Here is a 21,660-nt window from a genome sequence, read left to right as displayed (position 1 = left end):
GCCTAGAAGTCACTATGTAGACTATGCTGGCCTTGATCCAGAAGAAATATTAGCTGACATCGGTTTTTCTCACCTTGAGTTCCTTAGCTTGATTTGTATTGTACTGAGGAGCAACATTCAAAGTCTGCCTCCTATTTCCAGGCCAAGAGATGGACTAGAAGTGTTGCTTGGCAGTAGAAGATAGTGTCCAGCATGTTCAAGGTCCTGGACTTTCCAGCATTGTATGGAAAAAGCCACCTATACTCCTTTAAATAACCCCCCAAAACTTACCTGTACACTCACTCAGCTAGATTTTGTTGAATCGTATTTTTCTTCTCTCAGTGCATTATCTGAGCTCAGAATATACGTGTTCTTGTCTCCCCAGGAAAAGCCTCACACCACTGACATTGTAAGGAATGACCGTTGTGCTTTGTTAGGTGAGTAACATTTCTTTATGGTTGATTTCTCATTGATCATTTTTTCAGTGACTATAGTTTCCCCCTATTTTTCGTTTGACACTGTTTCCCCATTAGTTTTTGAAGGATATTTGTTCATTTACCCATTTTGTTCTTGTTGTTTCAAATAAGGTGTCTGCAAAGCATGGTGTAGAGCTGAACATGTCAGTCTCTGTGGGTTTCTAATTGTGCTTATTTATTTGTTCCTGTTGTCTAAAGGATGGTTTCTGCTTTTTAAAAATAGTTGGGGGAAAATCAAAGGAATAATACATTTTCTGACATGTATACTGCTGTAGTTGTTTTCCTCCCAGACCTGAGCTCCCAGAATAAAGACTTGTGAGGCTCAAAATATTATCCAAATACCTGGGCCATATAGCTAAGTTGTCTCTGACTAGCTCATAACTTAAAATAACCCATGGCTGGTTACCTGTGCTCAGGCACCATGTTTAAGTCCTCCTCACGTCTTGCTGGCCAAATCTTGCACACTTGGCTCTACCCCAGAATCCTTTCTGCCTGCAGATGTTTCACCTCCTATTTCCCACCTAAGGTGTGGGCCATCAGATGTTTTTATTGATAGGTGTTGCATGTATGCAATACAAAAGATATTCTCTCAATAGTATACATTAAATAAAATCCAATTTTCAGTGCTCATTACCAGTTTTTTTTTTTAAGCAGAAACATTTTTATTTGCTTACATATTTGTCTTGTTTTGTGTTTTGGTGGCCTAATTGAACACTGGTGACAGAGGCAATATATAGTCTCCCCTAAAATACTTACTCTCTGTTCTTTTGCAGGAAAAGGGTGATTTTTTTTTTTTAAAATAAAAAAAATCTTAGAACATAATAGAAATGACATGTCTTGTCCTTTTACCACTTCCTGTCACTTGGTTTAGCCAAAATAACAGATACCATGACTCAAAGTTGCCAAAAGAATAAAGGCATTTATTTATTTATTTATTTGAGGCAAGGTTTCTCTGTGTAGCCTTGGCTGTCCTGGACTCGCTTTGTAGACCAGGCTGGCCTTGAACTCAAAGGGATCCGCCTGCCTCTGCCTCCTGAGTGCTGGGATTAAAGGCGTGCGCCACCACCGCCCGGCAAAGGTATTTATTAACATGGAGATAAATGGAGTATATTCTAGGATTGTCTTTCGTAGTTAATTTTCTTGGTTTTATATTCCCTCTCTGTAGTCAATGTTTTTAAGTAAGTTTCCTGTCAAGATTATGGCTATTACTTTTAATCAAGAAAGGTTCTCATGTAGCCCAGGCTCTTCTTGACTGTACTATATAATTAAGGATGACCTTGAACTTTAGATCCTCCTGAGTGCTGGAATTACAAGCATGTGCCACTATGTCTTGCTTATGTGGTGCTGAAACTTGTGTCCAGGGCTTCATGCATGCTGTTCAAGCACTCTTTTAACTTAGTTCCATCTCTATTTCAAAACAGGTTATTTCTTTCATTCATTCATTCATTCATTCATTCATTCATGCATTCATTTATTTTTTGAGACAGGGTTTCTCTGTGTAGCCCTGGCTGTCCTAGAGCTCACTCTGTAGACCAGGCTGGCCTCAAACTCACAGAGATCCGCCTGCCTCAGGCCCTTGAGTGCTGGGATTAAAGGCGTGCACCACCACGGCCTGGCCCAAATCAGATTCTTTTAAATTTGATTTTTTTTTAATTTTTAAATTCTAAGTTGAATAAAACTTCACTGATGAAACACATAGAATGGCTGGCAGACATTGGCTCCTAGTGATGCAGCATTAGCAAATGTAGTTTAAAAACATGTCAATCTGCTTTCTAATCACCTCATCAGGTGGGTGGACATTATTGGTACCATATGCAATGGTCATGTCCCAGGCATCAATGGTATCTACATGAAGGTCTTTGAAAATCTCCTTCATGGTTAGATACTGAATATAACCATGGAAATCTCCAAATCTCTCTGTATCTGTGTGCATCTCCCTAATATTTTCTGTCTTAATGATGACTTTAGTATCAGGGCTTCTGAGGAAGAGCCGCTCAATAGCCTTTTGGATACTGATGGCCCTACGAATGAAAAGTTCCATGGGGAAGGGTCTGAAGTGCTGGCCAAAGGTAAAGACGATGGTAGTATCTTTGTCGCCTAGCAAGCGGTCAATTTCCCGAGGGATATAGCCATCATCTATCACAGAGTAGAGCTGAACAGTGACAAAAGGATGGCTGTGTTTTTTCCATTCAACCAGAGTGTGCCTCTCAGCATCCAAAAGCAAATGTTTCTTTAATACTCCAGTCCCATGAAGGTCAAAAGGCTTCAGTGCTGAAAAGAAAACAGAAAAGATCTTAAGTAGAAGGAAATGATGAATAAATGTTAAAAGGAAGATCAATATTTATGAGGAGATTAAATATAAAGATTCAAACCTGGAAGGCAAAATAAAATAAAAAACAAAATAGCCTAGTGAAGAAGAGGGGGGCTACACTCAAGGCACCGTAGGGTCAGCTTGGATTTCTGAAAGAACATAAAGATAAGTACATACTTTTTGCAACTTTGGGAAGGTTGTAGATCCATTGGCGCAGCGTGGAATCTCCCAGGAGGTAAATGAGTTTTCCTTTCAAACAGTCATTTATCTGACTTGAGTTTAACAGGCGCTGCTTGCACTGGGCTGTCACCCACCTTCCTTGTAAAGTATAGCCGCTGGGGGTGGGGATCTCCGTCCCAGTCTCACATCTCTTTCTTTTGCTTTCAGTCTCTGGGAACAGGAATTTGTGGAAAGCGGTTTAGATGGCCTGAGCCAAACACCAAACTACCTCCCGTGGCTGCCTTTCCCGTTTCTTTCTTTTTTTCTAACGACTTAAAATTTTCTTTCCCTGTTAATTTATTTTTCACTACTAGTTATGATCTAGGTACTCCAACTCATCTTTTTATTTTTCCATTCTCAGACAGGGTTTCTCTGGGCAGCTCTGGCTGGTCTGGAACTCACTCTGTAGAACAGCTGGCTTTGAACTCAAAGATCTACCCACCTCTGCTTGGGAGTGCTGGCATTTAAGTAGTGTTCCACTACACTGGGCTCCCTCTCGCTCTAATAATATTAACAACAACAACAATAATAGTAATAATAATAATAATTGTAAAATTATTTATTCTTACAAACAGTGGAAAAACAGTGATGTAAATATTACTTGAAGCTCCTACTCAATATTTTGAGTGATTCTGGGTCATCTCAACCCCTCTCTGTTCACTTCCTCCAAATGTGATCATTAGCCTAAAGTGATAATTTTTTTTCCCATTTCTTTGTTATTCTTGTTAGTTCTTTGGTGACCAGACCAGAATCTTTTCTCTAAGCTACAATATTCTTTGTTGTTTTTGCTGTTTGTTTTTTGTTTTTTTTTTTTTTTTTTTTTTTTTTTTGAGACAGGGTTTCTCTGTGTAGCTTTAGCTGTCCTGGACTCGCACTGTAGACCAGGCTGGCCTTGAACTCACAGGGATCCACCTGTCTCTGCCTCCCTAGTGCTGGGATTAAAGGCGTGCGCCACCACTGCCCACCTTGTTCTTTTCTTTTTTTTCTTTTTTCTTTTCTTTTTTTCTTTTTCTTTCTTTTTCAAGACAGGGTTTCGCTGTGTAGCCTTGGCTGTCCTGGACTCACTTTGTAGACCAGGCTGGCCTCGAACTCACAGCGATCCGCCTGCCTCTGCCTCCCGAGTGCTGGGATTAAAGGCATGCGCCACCACGCCCAGCTGCTACAGTGTTCTTCTCTAGTGTTGCAATGCCAGGTGCTGTCCTTATCTGTAAATCCCTTTCATCTGTTTCACCCATCAGACAATGATGTTAACAAAGGCGTGACACTCAATACTTCACAGCACAAGTCCATGTGAACACTTCAGGATGAGATGACCAGCTCAACAATGTCTCAGTGGAACTAAAAGGTGACAAGTGGCACCTCACGTGGACTAATGATAGTCTGAGCTGCTCTTTCAAGTCCCAGTGGCATGACAGCTCTGGCACAGTCTGCCTTCCCAAGCAGGGTATCTGGTGTTTTATCATTGTGTGGCATGGGTTGCTCATGTCATGCTTCCTTGCCATTCTCTCCACGCTGGTGTACTACCCCTAAGCCAATAACAGTTCTAGGGATGGATCCTAGGACATCATGCATGGCAGTCAAGCACTCTAGCACTAAGTTCATCACATCCGTTATCTCTGTACTAATGCCACTTCTTGTATTAGATAGGGATGCTGTAGGAAAGGTCTGGGAGCATGGTTTACAGGTGGAAATGATTTCCTCCTCATGGAATAGTTTCCAAGTGGAAAGGCTTGGGCTAACTAGTCGTATAGTGTTGGGGACCACGGTTCCCATTAACTCATTCTGCTCTTTATAACACAGTTTCATCCCAGGCCTAATTGTGCTTTCCTTTCCCACAGTTTAGCTACAGTTCAGCCAGGAGGAAAGAAGGAAATAGTAGAGGAAGGAAAGTTGCTTTGCTTTTAAACACAGGACCTAGAATTTTCATGTATCACTTCTTTTTTTATTTAATTAATTTATTCAGATTACAACTAAATTGTTATCCCATCACTTGTATCCTCCCGTTCCTCCCTCCCTCCCACTTTCACCCTATTCCCCTCCCCTAGGTCTATGACTGAGGGGGACCTTCTCTCCCACTATATGGTCATAGGCTATCAAGTCTCATCTTGGTAGCCTGCTTATTCTTTCTTTGAGTGCCACCAGGCCTCCCCACCAAGGGGAGGTGGTCAAATATGGGGCACCAGAGTTCATGTCAGAGTCAGTCCCCGCTCTCCATACAACTGTGGAGAATATCCTGTCCATTGGCTAGATCAGAGTAGGGGTTTGATGTTTACTACTTGTATTGTCTTTGGTTAGTGCAATAGTTTGAGCAGACACCCCTGGGCCCCGATCCACCCATCACGATATTCTTCTTGTAGGTTTCTAGGACCCTCTGCATCTGTCTATTTCCTCATCTCCTAGATGTATATGGGACTCTTAACTAGAGTCCCAGTAGGATGTCCTCACATCTATCCCAATCTCCTGGTAAGTGAAGACTTTCATGGGATGTGCCTTTTGGGCTAGTGCCCAATTATAAGTGAGTATATCATGTATCACTTCTATTCATGCTCTTAGAAAGAGTTTAGCCATGGAAATCAGTAGCTGTTAGAAAGCTGACCATGAGTCTGGGAGAGTGGCACATGCCTGTAATCCCAGTACTCAGGAAGGCAGGGGTAGGCAGATCTCTATAAGTTTGAGCCAGCCTAGTCTTCAAAGCAAGTCCAGGTCAGCCAAGGCCACACATTGAAACCTTGTCTTGAAAAACAAAACAAAGCAAAACAAGAAAGGAAGAAACAAAGGGAGAAAGAAAAGAGAAAGCTGTTGCCGAGCCGGGCTAGAACAATGGTTTCTAATACCAAACAAGGAGTAGATAGTAGGGACTCGCTCTCTCTCCTTTACTGTCCTTACATAGTCCTTCCTTCAAGGACCTTGCACTTTGGGCTGTGTCCTCAAAAACAGAACATTATTAAATGATTGGACTGTATGGTTAGCCCTCTGTGGCATTAAAAATTTGCATTTTATTTATTTATTTGTGTGTGTTTGTGTGTGTGTGTGTGTGTGTGTGTGTGTGTGTGTATGCATGCATGTGCATGTGTGTCATGGTGTGGCATGCCTACAGAGTCAGTGGACAGCTTATAGGAGCTAGTTCTTTCCTTCTACTCTGTTGGTTCTGAGAATCAAAGTCAGGTTGTTAGGATCAGTGATAAATGCCTTATGGTCCCTGCTTAGCCTATTGTACCCATAGGCTCTGTACTCATGGATTGAAACAATCAGGCATGAAAGGTATTCAGGAAAAACATTCATCTGTACTGAGCAGGTAGATTTTTTTTTTCTCCTCAGTGTTCCCTCAACAATATGTATTTCGACTACTCACTCAGCATTTACCTTATAGCATGTATTAGAAGTACTCTAGAGCTGATTAAAATCTATAAGAAGATGTGCATAGGTTATGTATAAATGCTAGGCCATTTTATGTAAAGAATTTGAACATGTACATATCTAGGTATCCAAGGTGGGTCCTAAAACCAATCCCCTAGGGCAGCTATTATTTGTAACCTGTACACAAAAGTGGAAACATGGTGCTGGTGGAAGAATTATAAAATATACCTAGAATAAGCTCTCAAATCTTAGCAATTTAGTTGCCAATCAGAATTTCCTTTAATTCCGTTAATTAAGTTGCCATTTTGTTGTGACACAGTTGGGCTTGGCAGCATTGCATCTGGTACAGCTCAACATTGTAAGTGTAGAAACTTCAGGCCCATTGTTACTGAGTATTTCCTACTTTGATAACGTAACCTGTTATCAGCAGGCCAGCTCTGCAAGTTTTCTATAAAGCATATCATGTGTAAACTTGTATGTCATCGCATCGTTTTCTTACATGAACGTCTCATTATTTGCTCCACTATTAACTCTGATATCTTGATCAGTACATGGCCAATCATATGTAATTCTATCATGTTACTTTAGAGATTGTGGAAGTGTAGTAATGGCTACAACATATTGTCCCTGAAAATTTTCAGGCCCCAATTCCTCAAACCTGTGACTTTGTTGTTTTCTATGGCAAAATGAATTTTCCAGATGTAACTGGGTATATTAGCTTGTGATGAGAAAGATATTCTATATTATCTGGGCAGGAGGCCAACCCCATCCATGGATGATGGAGGCAGATGGACAAGAGAGACATAGCACGAATATTGGACACAGTCTTGGCTCTGGAGATTGAGAGTGGGCTACAAGGGATGTGGGAGCTAGTAGGAGCTGCTGAAGGCACAGAAACAGATGTCTCTTGAGCCCGAGAAACATACAGGCAGCTGTTCCTTGACTGAGGTCAGTGAGACTGATGATAAGCATGTGAAAAACTAAAACGATGTATCTTCCCCTAATTTTATGTCACTTCATTATAGTGGCAATGAGAAACTAATGCAGAGAAACTAACGTCTTTTCAATGTGAAGTCACTCTATCCAGAAGCAGTGTATTTTCTTCTATTTACATAATTATGTCCCTTGGTAACAGCTACAAGAATCTTCTTCTAGGTCACACATCTAGGATGAATTTGGACTATGGCTTTAAAACTCTACCAAAAACCAAACCAAACCAAAACAAACCCCCAAAACAACAACAAAACAAAACACCAAAAAAACCAACCTACTGAAATCTTCAACATGCCATTTAAGAATTAGGGTAATTTAGGCTCTTGCTGTGCTTCTAGCCTCATTCCTGGTTACATTCTATAATATGTCTACCCGATTAAAAATGGTTCATGATAATTTTGCTCATTACTAGAGTTTATCTAATCAAAAGTTATTGATGAAAAAGTGCAGGATAGCTCACAAAATCTCAATCACTCTGGCAAAGAGTATTTTGTTAGCGACCATGTCACATGATGTTTCTCCATCATCTCAACATCTGCAGGGGCAATTGGGATTCACTCACTTAACTGACCTCACGTGTGATTATGACTTGTCAGCAGCAACCCTATCATGCTCTTTAAGAGATTTATGGGTGTTTTCACCTCATTCTCTGACTTCAGGGATCTTTTTGGGGTTAGTGAAACACTTCCCGGAATGGAAGTTCTGTGTATGGCTTCTTCACTCTGTCTGTCGATTGAATGGTTTTTACATCACTAGCTTTACAAACGTTTATTTTTCTCTATTTTTCCATAATGCTTCATTATCTCCAGACTCTCAATAAGCATTTATTGAATAAATTAATGAACATTGGCAATAAATCCTTACATGTTGCCAAGTGTATCAGTGTTCTTGCTAAGTTAAAGCAGGTTTTGTGGGAGTTTCTTTTGTCGATAAGGCACTGTAAATATTCTCTCCTGTGTAATGCTGCTTTGTGCTTGCCACCAAACACTTAATAAGCTGGAATATCATATAAACTTGGCAAGTGCCACAGCTAAATTAGAGGTTATTCTAACAGACATCTGAAAAGTAAATCTACAATGCCGAAGCCACCGGTACCCCCCCCCCCCAAAGACATCAGCACTGTAGCTAGAGCACTAGGATATGAATTTCTAGGTGAAAGTATGAATGAACAGTATTGATATTTTCACCTTTTGGATGAATCCAGATGAAGTCTGTTATTAAGAGAATATGAAGTAATTTTTTGAATTGGTTTCTCACTTTTACAGACAGTCTGTTTGGTGTCATAAGCCCTCATTAGGAATTATAATATAGAAAATTACAATTAATACTGAAAACCCCTTCTTTCTGAAAGAGACAACCACCAGGAATTATCTACCACTGGGTGGAGCACACCTTTAGTCCCAGGAGGCAGAGGCAGGTGGATCTCTGTGAATCTGAGACTAGCCTGGTGCACATAGACTCTGTCTCAGAAAAGAGGAGAAGAGAGAGAGAGAAAAAAGAAGCAGCTGCCAAAGGGTAGGAGAGACTTACTGTTGCATTGGGAGACATCAATGTACTTAGGATCCTTCATCATTTCAACTCCTATGTTGGACCTTCAAAAAAAACAAATGACAAATTAGCCTGACATCTGCCATAGAACATAGGCGACCGGAATTGCCTGCTCGTAAGGGAAGCAGGGAACCATTTAAAATTTGTTACTATGACTAGAAACTGTTATTTAAAAGGTCACTCATGTGTTATAAATGAAGTAAGATTTTGGAATATTTTCTACCTCTCTGAGAGTCTCTGGAGTCCAGTGCATTTGCCACATGCAGTCAATGTATATCTTGAAACTTTAAAATTTTAAAGTAATCATAGAATCTGCAGTTTAAAGAAAATTGCTCACATAGCATCTATTCAAATTCATATAATATTATCCTTAAGCTACAATGTCCCTCCTTGTCTCAATTTAAGACCATGAAATTCTTCGACTCAAGGCCACAGCATCTTCTCCCACTGCAGATGCTCATCTGCTGTTATTTAAGGTCAGTCACTCTCCCATCATTTACCCGAGGAGTCTAGACTTCTTATGGTAGCACAGAGACCTCTCACCACAGGGTTCCTGCTGCCCCCTTTTAGTCTTGTCTCCTGGTATCTCACTTTCAATTTCTTTTATGAACCAGAAGACTTGTTTTAGGCAGAGTGAAAGCTATCTGAAGGAAGGTAGTCCATTTGTTTGGTGACTCTGTGTCTTTGACACTGACCTCAATGACTGGTAAGAAAGAGTTCAGTTTGGTGCATGAATTAACACGTGCTGCGGATGTAACAGTGGTTAGCGGGTAGGAAAAGGTCTGGTGAGTTGCATAATCAGAAATAAAAGAGAAGGGGCAGAAACCCAGCTGTGCTCTTAGTCTCTCAGAAGAGCCACACCAGGGCCTCAAACCTGCATGTCTAGGCAAGATGCCGCAGTGTGTTGTTTTTTCATGCTTGGCATTTACTCTTACCAATCATTTGTGTCTGAAAGCTTAAGGAGAAAAGATTCTAAACTCGACTTTGAAATCTGTTAAGAAAGGAGTAGGTGAGGAACTAGCATTTTACTTAGTCATAAAATAAAGGAAAAAGAAGTGCCCACGTGTGTAGGGGGTGGGGATGGGCATGGCACTGTGCAGGGAGGGTGCAGATTTTGACTGAATGCATTGGAAAAGAATTTCAACATGATAGGGCTCTTGGGGGCTTGACTCCTACCTCTGAGGTGTGTGGAGACAGTTAGCTTTGTAGATCCTCAATGTATCCCATGAAGAAATGACAACAGTTTGATTTTAGCACTGAGGCATTTTCATCTCCATGGAGATCAAGGAGACCAGCAAGTGAGCATGTGTAAGCAGGAGGAGAAAGGCTTGGTGTGGCCATAGCCATGATTGGCAGGAGGAAGCATGCTGAAAACCAAGTTTGAGGAGCCTATGCAGCCGAGGGCTTCCAGGAATTTTCTAGGCCATGATTTAGGAGGATGGAGGGTAGAGGGTTCTTCTACTCAGAGCCCTCCATATCTGCTTAGGAGATGAATTGATAACTGGCGGGAGCTGTTTTCTCAGCAGGATTGCTCAGGTTATTGTCTAGACAGTAAGTAGAGCAGAGCTTTGTGGCCATAGCACTAAACACCTGGCCTAGAATAGGCTTTGATTATGTTTGCCAAATAAATGAATAAAATCTTTTATGGTATACAAACGAGGGAGAGAGGGAGGGGGAAGGAGCGAGAGAGGGAGGGAAGCAGGGAGAGAGAGAGACAGAGAGGGAGAGAGAGAGAGAGATAGGGGAGAGAAAGGCTAAGAAAGAACCAGAGTGGAGTATGACAAGGAAGAGACAGTCTCACCAGCTACCTGTCACAGGGACCAAGGGGAGATGAATAATCTAGAGGACACTCTGAACGGGCATATTAACACAAGACATGGTGATGCGTGGATGAACAAAATGCATTGAAGAGGCAAAACGCATTGATGAAGGGGGTGATGGAGCATGACACTCTCAAGACATCTTTTTGGAGAAGAGGACAAGAGATTTATGAACCACAGCAGAATAATTTCCTTTGGAAGATTTTTGTTTGTTTTTGAGACAAGGTTTCTCTGTGTAGCCTTGGCTATCCTGGACTCACTTTGTACACCAAGCTGGCCTTGAACTCACAGCTATCCACCTGCCTCTGCCTCCCAAGTGCTGCTGGGATTACAGGCATGTATCACTGTACCTGGGCTGTAATCTTTTGTAAAACCTAGATGTATACTAAAATAACGTGACTGAACAGGTCAACACTGATTGTCAGGGAGGAGCAGAGGCATATGCTTCTTTTGGTTCCTGTTGATCGGGAGAATGCTTTCATCAACTACGTCAACGGGAATGCAAACTGTAGCATGAACAGGAGACTCAGTAAAGATAACAGGTCTTACCAGAATGTTGAGTGGAGAAAGCTCCTGAGGGTCTTGCTCAGTATTGAGATGGGCAGTGAAGCTCTGCCTGGGGGGATCTCTCATTGTACTGAAAGTATACTCACTTCTGGAAAAGGTCTTTTTCTTTGGCAGTGAGATAAGAAACATCTTGTTGCCTGGTACACACGTGGGTCAGGGATGCACAGGGCATGTCTTGAGGCTTCATGCAGTAGAAGACTTCTTCGCCACCACTGTACAGGTATTTGCAGAGCTCCTTGCTTGAGTTTTGGGTCAGGCCACATTGAGCTGAGACCTGAGCTGTGCCATTAACAAATGTACCTTTGAAGATAATTTTGCCATAGCCTTGGTTCCTTGCTCTCCAGAGAGCTGACACCCCTTCACTGGGGTGTATGAGAAGAACAGACAGGGAGACCTGGCCCTCCCAGGACAGAGTGAAGCTGATGAGGTAGGTGCCATTGTTGAAGTCTGTCACCTTTCCAGAAGCGCCTGCCTTCAGGGCTGGGGAGGACATCCTGGCCCTCAGGAAGTCTCCACCATATTCCTTCCTGCGACCAAAATAGTCCTTGGCCACCAACAGGATGTCCAGCTGGTCCCCTATGCAGTACTTGTCTTGAAGGTTGAGGATGGTGGCTGTGCTCTCTCTGGCGCTGGTGGTGCTGCTGTGGTTGAGGAAGGGTCTGGGTGGGATCTGCCGGTTTATCTTCTTCAGGATCTCCCTGACTCTCAGGTCTGTCTTTGTTGGTGACTTTGACTGCTCCATTAGAATTTCAGGACATGAGGACTTCATGGAGGCGTTCCAGTGATAGAAAGATATGGACGTGTTTAGAGCAGCCCAAAGCTGAAATGACAAGAAGTGTCACTATAAAAACGAGCCTGCTCCCAGCCATTTTTACTTACAATGACTTAGTTTTACAGAAATATATTCATTCTAAAGTAAGAGCTTGGAGAATAAGAAGCTGATAAATGCTGGGCAAGGTGGCACACACCTGTAATCCCAGCACCAGGGGGAGGCAGAGGCAGGCGGATCTTTGTGAGTTCGAAGTCAGCCTGGTCCACAAATTGAGTTGAGGACAGCCAAGGCTACACAGAGAAACCCTATCTCGAAAAAAAACCAAAGGGAAAAGAAAAAGAAGTTGATGAACACGAATTTGTTCTTCTTGATTCCATATACCTTGCAGCTTATAACTACCTCTGCTAGTTTCCCACAGGACTGATGGCTGGATGTTCCTGCTGGCCAGTTCAATTATTACTAGTGTGAAAAAGGAGAACTGACCAACTGTTTTTAATGACATTTTATCATAAAACTTGACTAGTATAATACAGGGAAGGTGAAGGCTTTTCTTGCCCATGAACATGGCTTTTAAATTATTTCTCTCTGAAGTGTTATTATTTATCTATATATATAAACTATTTTTATATTACATGTTATATAAACATATGTATATGTATATATAATACAATTTATATAGATATGGGAATGCATGTGAGTATTTGTTATGGCTTTCTAAGTGTTAATTTAAAATTATAGAGATGGATTCAGAAGGAAAAATCTCTATATGAATTTATCTATATATATCATCTATCTATCTATCTATATATCTATTTATCATCTATTTATATGGATTTTTGTTATACTGTTCAGACTGGCCTCAAACTCACAGTCCTGCTGCTCCTGTCTCCTGAGTGATGGGATTACACATACCTGATATTTAAATACAGGAATGCCACAAGGGAAAACAGAACAAAACATGGCTGGTTGAATTCCTATATAAACTTCCAATGTTAAGCCTTTTCTAATTATTACTTAATACCCAGGAATTGTAAGGCATACTGGTTACCGAAAAGAACAATTGCATGAAAAAGACAGTAGCAGGCCTAATTTAGATAGCCAAGGATATACACACCGAGATTTAGTGACAAATACTTATTCAGTGATATGGCAGTTGGTGGCCTTAACAAGGGCCATTTGGGGTGCCTATGAGAGGCAGAGGGCTGATTACAAGGCACTAAGCGAGAATGGGAACTGAGGAAGTAGAGACAGTCAGTGTTGTCCTCCCTCCCCTCTGCCCCCACCATTGCTAGATAAGGGAGAAAGAAACCAAGTTGGAATGGGAGATTTGAGTGAAGGGCTCTGAAGAAAAAGTTCACACAGGTATCAGCTCCTGATCAGAGTGAGAAAATGTGTGCCTACCTTTGAAGAATTTTGAGAAATTAAAAAAAATATCCACATAGTTACTGAAAACAACATGAAGGCTAGCAGCATTTTCTGACACACTATATTTGAGGACATATCCTAGGAGAGAGCACAAGAGAAGCACCAGGATGAGGAGGGCATCCCTCTGCAATTACTGTTTTATCGTCACTTGTAATTTGCCTGACGGTCTTCCGTGACCCACCTTCTTCCTTCTTAATGAGCAGCCCCTTTGTCTACCCTGCTTAGCATTTCTTACTCCCGTTTTGGTTTTGAAGGGTCTCTTCCTTATCCTCCACCCTGAAAAGGGAGTCAGAGGCCTCCCCCTATGTTCTTTCCCTGTATTCGTTTCCTATAGAAACACCCCGCTTTCACTCACCACAATCTCAATGAGAAGCAGAAAATTTAATTAGCCAGCAGATTTGGTGTGTGTGTGTGTGTGTGTGTGTGTGTGTGTGCGTGCGCAGAAGATAGCTGATGGGACTTTAAGTATGTGCCTATGTTACTAAAATAGTCTATAAAATACCTTTAAACCAAGTTGGTCCTGTAGCGGTTCTTGCTTTGCTGAGCAGCGAGTATGAATCTTGAAGTAGGAATCCTTTTGTGGGGTTGGAGTCTAAATTGCTCTGCATAAAAGACAAATTCAGCAAAGTTATGTCAAAAAAGGGCAAGAGAAGTGGCGGGAGGGGGTGTTGAGGGGCAGGAGCAGAGGGAAGTGAGAGTGTCAGACAGCTGCTTGCCCCTCCCAATCACGTCCATTTAAAAGTGGTCACGGAGAATAGAAATAATACTCAGTGGATGCAATGTGTACAGACCCACTCTCTGGGTTTTATTAAAACTTCAGAGCATTTTAGGCTGTCTAAGAAGCTTCTGTATGGGTGGATTAACTTGATAGGTTCTAAAAAGATTCTGTTTGTATCATACTGGTACAGAGTGAAACCAAGTGACTTTCATGCAGAATATATATATATATATATATATTCTAAAAATATATTCTAATATTTATATATATTCTAAAGAGAAACTTTAGCTATCAGACTATTGAAACAACAGACCTTAAGAAATTGGAATATTGCCAAGACTCTCATGCTGTGAGAAGAAAAGCGTGGGGCAGCAAGAGCAGAGGACTCTTTTCTGTAAGAAAGAGATTTACAGCCCCACAGGGAGAGCGAAGGGTCAACAGTGGGCACTGCCACACCCTGAGTAGGACTGCTGAGGTATGCATTTCCATAATGCTGTTTAAACTTTAGTCTACTTTCAGGACTTGGAGACAGACTTCAGTGTGGTCACTGGATGTCATTGGTCCTCAATATGTTTGCATTGAATACATCTTTTGATTCTTAATGCTGCTCATTTGGCTGTTTTAGTTGACGTCTTAGGGATGGGTGGCTGAACTTGGCTTCTTGGGGAATAGACTGTGATCCACAACTGCAGTAAAAGAGTCTAGAGAGGAAAGTCACATTAGAGCTAGTTAACTGTTGTAAGCTCGATACGACAGCCAGTTGTAGCTGATATCAAATCACTATCTGATGATCGAGCTGTGACTCCCTGATTATGGGAACAGGGTGCGCTTAGGGAAGTTCTAGAAGGATTGAATTCTGTGTCTGATGGGATAGAGATGACATGAATGAATTCCGGAGAAAAGACATCAGTGCTGGTGTAATCTGTGTCCGTTATTGTACTGTACATTCAATGATAAATTACTTCCTGAGGACTAGAACTTGTCAACTAATAAGGCCTTGGAATAATGTCTGTCTCAGCACTGTATGTCTTGTTCCCACTGTCACTGAGAAGCACCATGCTTGTGGGATGACTCATTCTTTTCAAACCAGCTTCCATTTCTACCCACCCAAATTTCATATTTTCTAAGAATCTACAATAGCATCTCTAGTAAGACAACATGTCAGTCAAAGGCCTCCCTACTGTGACTCACCCAGTTTTTCTAACTTTTGAGTGAATTTTGTAATGCATGTGTTCCAATATCTGTTCTGACTTATGCTCTTTTACCTAGAAAGTCATATACACAGACAGAATTTTACCAATCCTGGAAAAAAGTCATTGTAGTTTTATGACTCTTAGATTTCCAAGCCATGTCTCATTAAGTTGATATTTATTCTGTTCATTTATGAATATAACAATATTGAGTACTTACCCCATATGTGCTCAGAAGATGAAGCAAGTCATAATGGATGAAGAAACTGTTTAAGAAAGTTGTAATCCAGGAGTAGAAATGCCACATTCCTGTCAACCCTTGAATATACCTTATTTGTCCATATTTCCCCATCATTGTTTGTGCCCTCTTGCCTCCATCCCTCACCACATGAACATCTTCCAGTACCCACCATGCTCTCTGGGAAATCTGGAGCACTCCTGTTGTTTAGTCTTGAGCTTAGACACTGGAATTTCTTCCCTACGAGCTCCCTGAGTATAACAGGCATGCTTTGCCATGATACATGCTGCAGGGCACCCCATCTTCCTTTGTGCTGTTCCTCAGCTAGGCTGATGGACACTCTAGAGCAGATTCCTTCATATAAGAGAAGTCACTGAAAGCTATACTTCTCTGGAGACTTAGATCTGGGTACCGTCATGTCTTCCTGCAGGGGTGCATCACTAGAGCCTACGCCCCAGCTTGCATTCTGCCTATCCAGGTGTCCTTAGAATGTCTCCTCTGGAAATGCTCAAGAACAGAGGTGTGCTAAAGCTGCACCATGAGAACCAGTAAGCAACACTGTGCACATTCCTTCCTGGCTGAAACTGACTGGCCACTGTGGGTACACTGACATCATAGAAATGAGCAAAGGCTGCAAACTGATGCTTCTGCCTGTGTTCACAGGAATCTCCGACATGGGCCTGTTCAATTCTCTCTTGTAACCGCCTGCTTATCCCTGTCTCCATGAATGATGTCTCCTACCAGAAACACGTGTTGTCTTTTTGACTCTTGGCTCCAACCCCTCAAGTCTCTTTAACAATCATACTGTGGCATGAAACCACCATGATTTCAAATTGTTTATGGAGCCACAGTTATTGAAACACTGCTTTGATTTTGTAGCAGAACTCCAGATCTTAGCACAACTGACTCCATGTTGAAAGTACCATAAAACTCAGCATGTGGACAGCACCACCTGCCAAAACTAAAACAAAGGGCTGCTCCATCAAAGTCTATAGTTTTGGGAAAGTCTCTATGTGTGCTTTGAGACTACTTGGCTAACTGTTCTTTTTAAACTGAATATATAACCAAGGATGTGTGTGTGTGTATGTGTGTGTGTATGTGTGTGTGTATGTGTGTGTGTATGTGTGTGTGTATGTGTGTGTGTATGTGTGTGTGTATGTGTGTGTGTACTTGGGTCTACCCTGGAATCCTGAACACCAAGTGTAGTTGCTGGCTGGCTAATAAAGACTTTCTATTGGTGCAGACCAAGACTCATATTTGCTGCCATTTCAAAATGGTCTTTGGAGTACCTGAACAGCTTCAAGCTTGAGTCTCTCACAGCCCCCCAGCTGTTTACTGACCTAGCCCATCTGGAACACAGCAGATAGACATAGCCCTGATATCTCAAAAAGGACTGTATGGTACCTGGGCAACTTTCAGCTTGGAAATCTATCAGCCCATTCCTCTCCTACCTGCCCCAACTGGGATACAGTCAGGGAACCCAGCTGAGCTGAGCTGAGTACAGGCTCTAACATCCACTGTCCAACATCCTGAGGAGGCCTCTGGGGAGCCCTAGCAAACAACCTTTGGCTTGGAGCTCTCTCTACTTGCTCCCAACCTGCCTGGCCAATGTGGGACACAGACAGCGACATCATTGGAGGAATCTTTAGGCCTGCTAACACCAGAGACAACCAGATGCCCAGAGGACAGCGTAAGAAGACTAGCAACAAAACTCAGACCATGTAACACCACTGGAAACCAGGGACCATAACAAGGCAAGCCCTGGAGATGTGGACACCCACAAAGTGCAAGGAGAAGACTTTAATTCTGAAGTGAAGAAAATGATAGAAGCTTTGAACGAGGAAAACAAATCACTCAAAGAAGCACAGAAAACTACATTCAACCAGATGAAGGAATTGAATGAATCCTGTAAAGAATGACAGGAAAATGAAGCAGCGGTAAACATGTTTTTGTTATGATCCCAAGTGTGGGATGGGGAACGGTTTTGTGAGAGAAGACAGACCACCTCGTGCGGGAGCTTGACTGCTGCCAGCTGAAATGATCCCGTGACCAGACTCTGGGAGGAGATAGATAAATGAGCCCAAAACTGGAGGTGGGGCTTTTGGAGACTTGGCATAGTTTTGACTGTTCATCCCTCCACTTCAAGATGCTCCTAGAGAGAACCACTCGAGGGAAGGCTTCAGGGCTCCGTGCTCCTACTGAGGTTCTGGGTTCTGGTTACTCCAGGTTCCAGCAGAAGAAATCCGGCTGGTTACGCCAGGAGACTCATTCCTCAGAACTGATATCCTTACCATTTTGTTAATGTGGTTTTTTAATCCTATTTTACTATTGTCTAGGTTAGTCGAGTTGTAAGTGAGGTACTCTTGGTTAATAAATTCATAATAAAATGTATTTGTTAAGAAAATTGAGCTGACAGGAAAATACATACAAAGGGGAAGAAGAAATGAATAAGACTATTCAAGACCTAAAGAGGGAACTAGAAGCAACAAAGAAAACACAAGCTGAGGCAATCTAGCTTTATCATAGTAATGATTAGATGTCAGAAGATAGTAAAAGAGGAAGGTCTGGTGAACAGATATGCTGAATCTCCTGGAGGAAGGCTCCAAGAGCACAGAGCCAAGAATCTGTCCTCAATGTGTCCTGAGAGGGGACATGGCCTTTCTTTTGTGCTACCCTGAAATGTAATCTATAGTACATTTCCAACAGCAGTGTCTGGGCTTACCCTGTGGAGTTCTGGGAAAGGGGTATTCTGTTAGTATGTGCCTGGTGGTGTTGATCACATGTTTTTCTCTGAACTCAAATAACCTCCCATGATTCACTTCCTTCTTTGTTGCTTTCATGTATAAAAGTACACTGAAAATGAAGTAGAGCCATCTGCAGCATTAGGCTGTAGTCTGCCTCATTCATTTTGGCTGCATTCATCCAAGGCCCCTTCCTGCTTTGATAGGAGATAATTCACAATTTAAGCCAAAATCAAGCATAGTAGATGCCACTGGGTGGCGAGGGTGGAAGAGGTATTCTCAGAAGACGTCTTATATTATTAGTAAGTCATTTTACCTGAGGTGTCAGTACATGGGTTTCCAACTGATCTTTCTCTCAGACTTTCTGAAAGTTTGTGATTTCTTGAAAAATTGAAGAGAGAAAGAAGAAAGTGGTATGGGGAGGTAGGTAATGGCAAGGACAAGAGAGGAGGCAAAGGGTAGAGGGAAGGAGGAAGTTGGAAAAATGACAGATTTTAGGCACAGTGCCAAAGGCTTAGAGTTAGACATGACGTCAAAAAACACAGTAATAGCCAGACTGGAAAGATGGCCCAGTAGTTAAGAGCACTTAGGCTCTTGCAGAAGACCTGGGTTCAGTTCCCAGCTTCCACATGGTGGATCACAGCTGTCTATAAGCTTCACAGCTGGGAACCTCTGGATCACAGTTCCAGAGGTTCTAATACCCTCTTCTGACTTCTACTAGCCCTGTGCATTTATGATGGACATATGCAATACACAGTCACACACACATCTACATACAATACAACAAAATAAACAACCCAGGGTACAGTGGAAAGATTGAATTAGGGAAGAGAAAGACACAACACAAACTCTAGATTCTGTAAAATGACATAATTCCTGGGGCATTCAAGGGAAAAGCCTCAAGAAGAGATTTATTTTTGTACTTAGCTTAGTGCCCCTGGTGTGTCACTGTTGTGCCCCCAAATTTGAGTTATCATCAATATATATATTATATATATATATTATATATATGTACACACACACACACACACACACACACACACACTCACCTTGGCTGTCTGGACAGCTAATCTTCCTTTCAAATGGCCTCCTCTCTCCCTCTTTTGTCTGGTACAGCATGTGAGAAACTCTTGTGGATTCATGAAGTTTTGTATGGGGTCACAAAATCCAAGCAATCAGAATAAGCATCCAGACTGAACTTGACGTTTTCCCTGCCAACGTAAAAAACCATAGTATGGATTCTAGGATGAGAATCGGGAAGAAGGATGCGCATGCAGAGCCACAGGCCATGTGGTCCTTTGATGACCATCCCAGTTCTCCATCAAATGTCACTTGCAGAACCCTCTCTTGTTTCCTGGTTCAAGATCTTCCCACCAGTAGAATGAGGAAATAGAAGGATCCAGAGGGTCCTGGGAAACTACAGGCGGGTCTGGGCCCTGGGGTCCTCCTCAAACTATGGCACCAGCCAAGGAAAATATAGGCAGTAAACTTCGAACCCCTACCCAGACTAGCCGATGGACAGGACATTCTCCACCGTTAAGTGGAGAAGGAGATCTGACTTTCACACAGACTCTGGTGCCCCATATTTGACCATGTCCCTTGGATGGGGATGCCTGGTGGCACTCAGAGGAAGGATAATAGGTCACCAAGAAGAGACTCGTTACCCTATGAGCATATACAGGGGGAGGAGGTCCCTTTCAGTCACAGACATAGGGGAGAGGAATGGGGGGGCAGCGGGAGGGAGGGAAGGATGGGAGGATACGAGGGATGAGCTAACACCTGAGATGTAATTTGAATAAATTAATAATAAAAAAAGGAAAAAAAATAAACTGGTGTAAGCACTCTGGACATCAAATGTGGAGAATCTTCAAAAACCTAAAAATAAATCTACCATATCCAAATGACTCAAAAAAAAAAAAAAAAATCTTCCCACTAGTTACGTCACTGAGCTCCAGAACTGATCAATATTACTGGCCTGGCAAAAATGAAGAACTCTAAAGAGACACATGTGTGTCTCAATCTATCAGACCATTTGAAACAGTGATCCCAAGAAATGGGAATTTCCCCAGGAATCTCATGCTGGGAGAAGAAAAAGACTGTCTCCTGGGAAGAGGTTTCACACAGTTCTTACAGCTTGTCAGATTCCCTTACAGAATGGGGCAGAAGCATGGACTATGGTGTGTCAGTGGTGGGTGGGAGACCACAGGTTGAGAGGGGATGCTTAGATGTAGACATCCCTAGCCCTGTGTCTAACTCTGCCCTCATGTCAGTACCCTGAAGGTGAGTGCATCTCTTTTGACTATTAATTTGGTTGCTTTAATTGGCTTTTCAAGGACAGGTGGCCATTCTTGGATTCTTGGGGTACAGGCATGACCCCAAGTTCTGTAACAATATCACTTTGCTGAGAAGAGGAAAATCAGAAACCCAGAACCAAAAGGTCAAGCTAGTTGGAGGAAAACAGGAGTTTTGTGTCCTCTATCTGGAGACGTTGGCGTCTGTATTTGACTGGTGAAGAACCTGAAGTTGACTGAAGCACATTTCTCCAGGTTACACTATGGATAAAGCATCAGGGTAGATTTACCTCTAGTGTACCTGACGTTTTTATCTGGGTCCTAACTACAGAATCATCATGCTGTCACAATAACCCAGCTCCCAGTTAGGGTTTCTTCCTTTTCCTGTGAGTCACCAGAGAGACAGTCTGTGTTTACCCTTATTCCAGAAGCACAAGTGAAGCCCCAAAGCTTCAAATACTGACCCTGAGTATATCACACTCATGCACACCTCACAATGCGTCATGTTATACCTAACAGCCAGTGATATTAAAAAAAAAAAAAAAAAAAAAAAAAAAACATTCGAAAGATTCCTAGATGGCAGCACTAATCACAAAATGCTTCTGTTAGCAGGAAAACTGGGCCTGCACGGCGACCTGAAGACCAAACTGAGAGGTACAAAACACCAGTGCTGCTGCTTCCCAGGTGAGAGGGAACCACATTGTGTGGGGCACAGGTGGGTCCGACCCCTGGCCACCCAGCTAACCCACAGAAAAACCCCAGGGGACAGCCCACATTAACTGCCATCTTGCGAAGGACCGTGGGATTTCTCTGCAGCTTTGGGCTCTAACTGCCCACCCATCTAGTGCTTGCAAGACCTGCGACAGAAGGACTGTGGGATATAGTCTGCTGCTTGTGTGATCCGGGACAGGGAGTGAATGAACAGGCAGAGCAGACCTGAGTCCCTGCACAGGACACAATCCACATTAACTGCCACCCGAGGACACAGTCCACATTAGCTGCCACATGAGAAAGA

The 21,660-nt window shown here is 42.4% G+C and overlaps 1 protein-coding gene across 2 annotated transcripts; it reads right to left on the bottom strand.

Moving 5' to 3' along the window:
* Window positions 1-1,578: 1,578 nt before the first annotated feature.
* Window positions 1,579-19,714, bottom strand: Nxpe1 (neurexophilin and PC-esterase domain family member 1). Of its 2 annotated transcripts, XM_051156371.1 has the most exons (7): window positions 19,404-19,714; window positions 13,970-14,069; window positions 13,444-13,545; window positions 11,357-12,090; window positions 8,866-8,927; window positions 2,944-3,156; window positions 1,579-2,726 (listed from the first exon to the last, which is right to left on the bottom strand). In XM_051156371.1, the coding sequence occupies exons 3-7, from the start codon at window positions 13,540-13,542 to the stop codon at window positions 2,191-2,193; spliced, it is 1,644 nt and encodes a 547-aa protein (XP_051012328.1). In that variant the 5' UTR covers window positions 13,543-13,545; window positions 13,970-14,069; window positions 19,404-19,714; the 3' UTR covers window positions 1,579-2,190. The 2 variants fall into 2 exon arrangements, with proteins under 2 accessions (XP_051012328.1, XP_051012329.1); XM_051156372.1 differs by lacking the exon at window positions 13,444-13,545 and having other exon boundaries at window positions 19,404-19,713.
* Between the last annotated feature and the right edge of the window lie 1,946 nt (window positions 19,715-21,660).

This window comes from Acomys russatus, chromosome 14, assembly GCF_903995435.1.
Source record: "Acomys russatus chromosome 14, mAcoRus1.1, whole genome shotgun sequence".
Taxonomy (NCBI): Eukaryota; Metazoa; Chordata; class Mammalia; order Rodentia; family Muridae; genus Acomys; species Acomys russatus.
The sequence above is the reverse complement of the archived record's forward strand: the minus strand, read 5'-3'. Positions and strand labels throughout refer to the sequence as shown.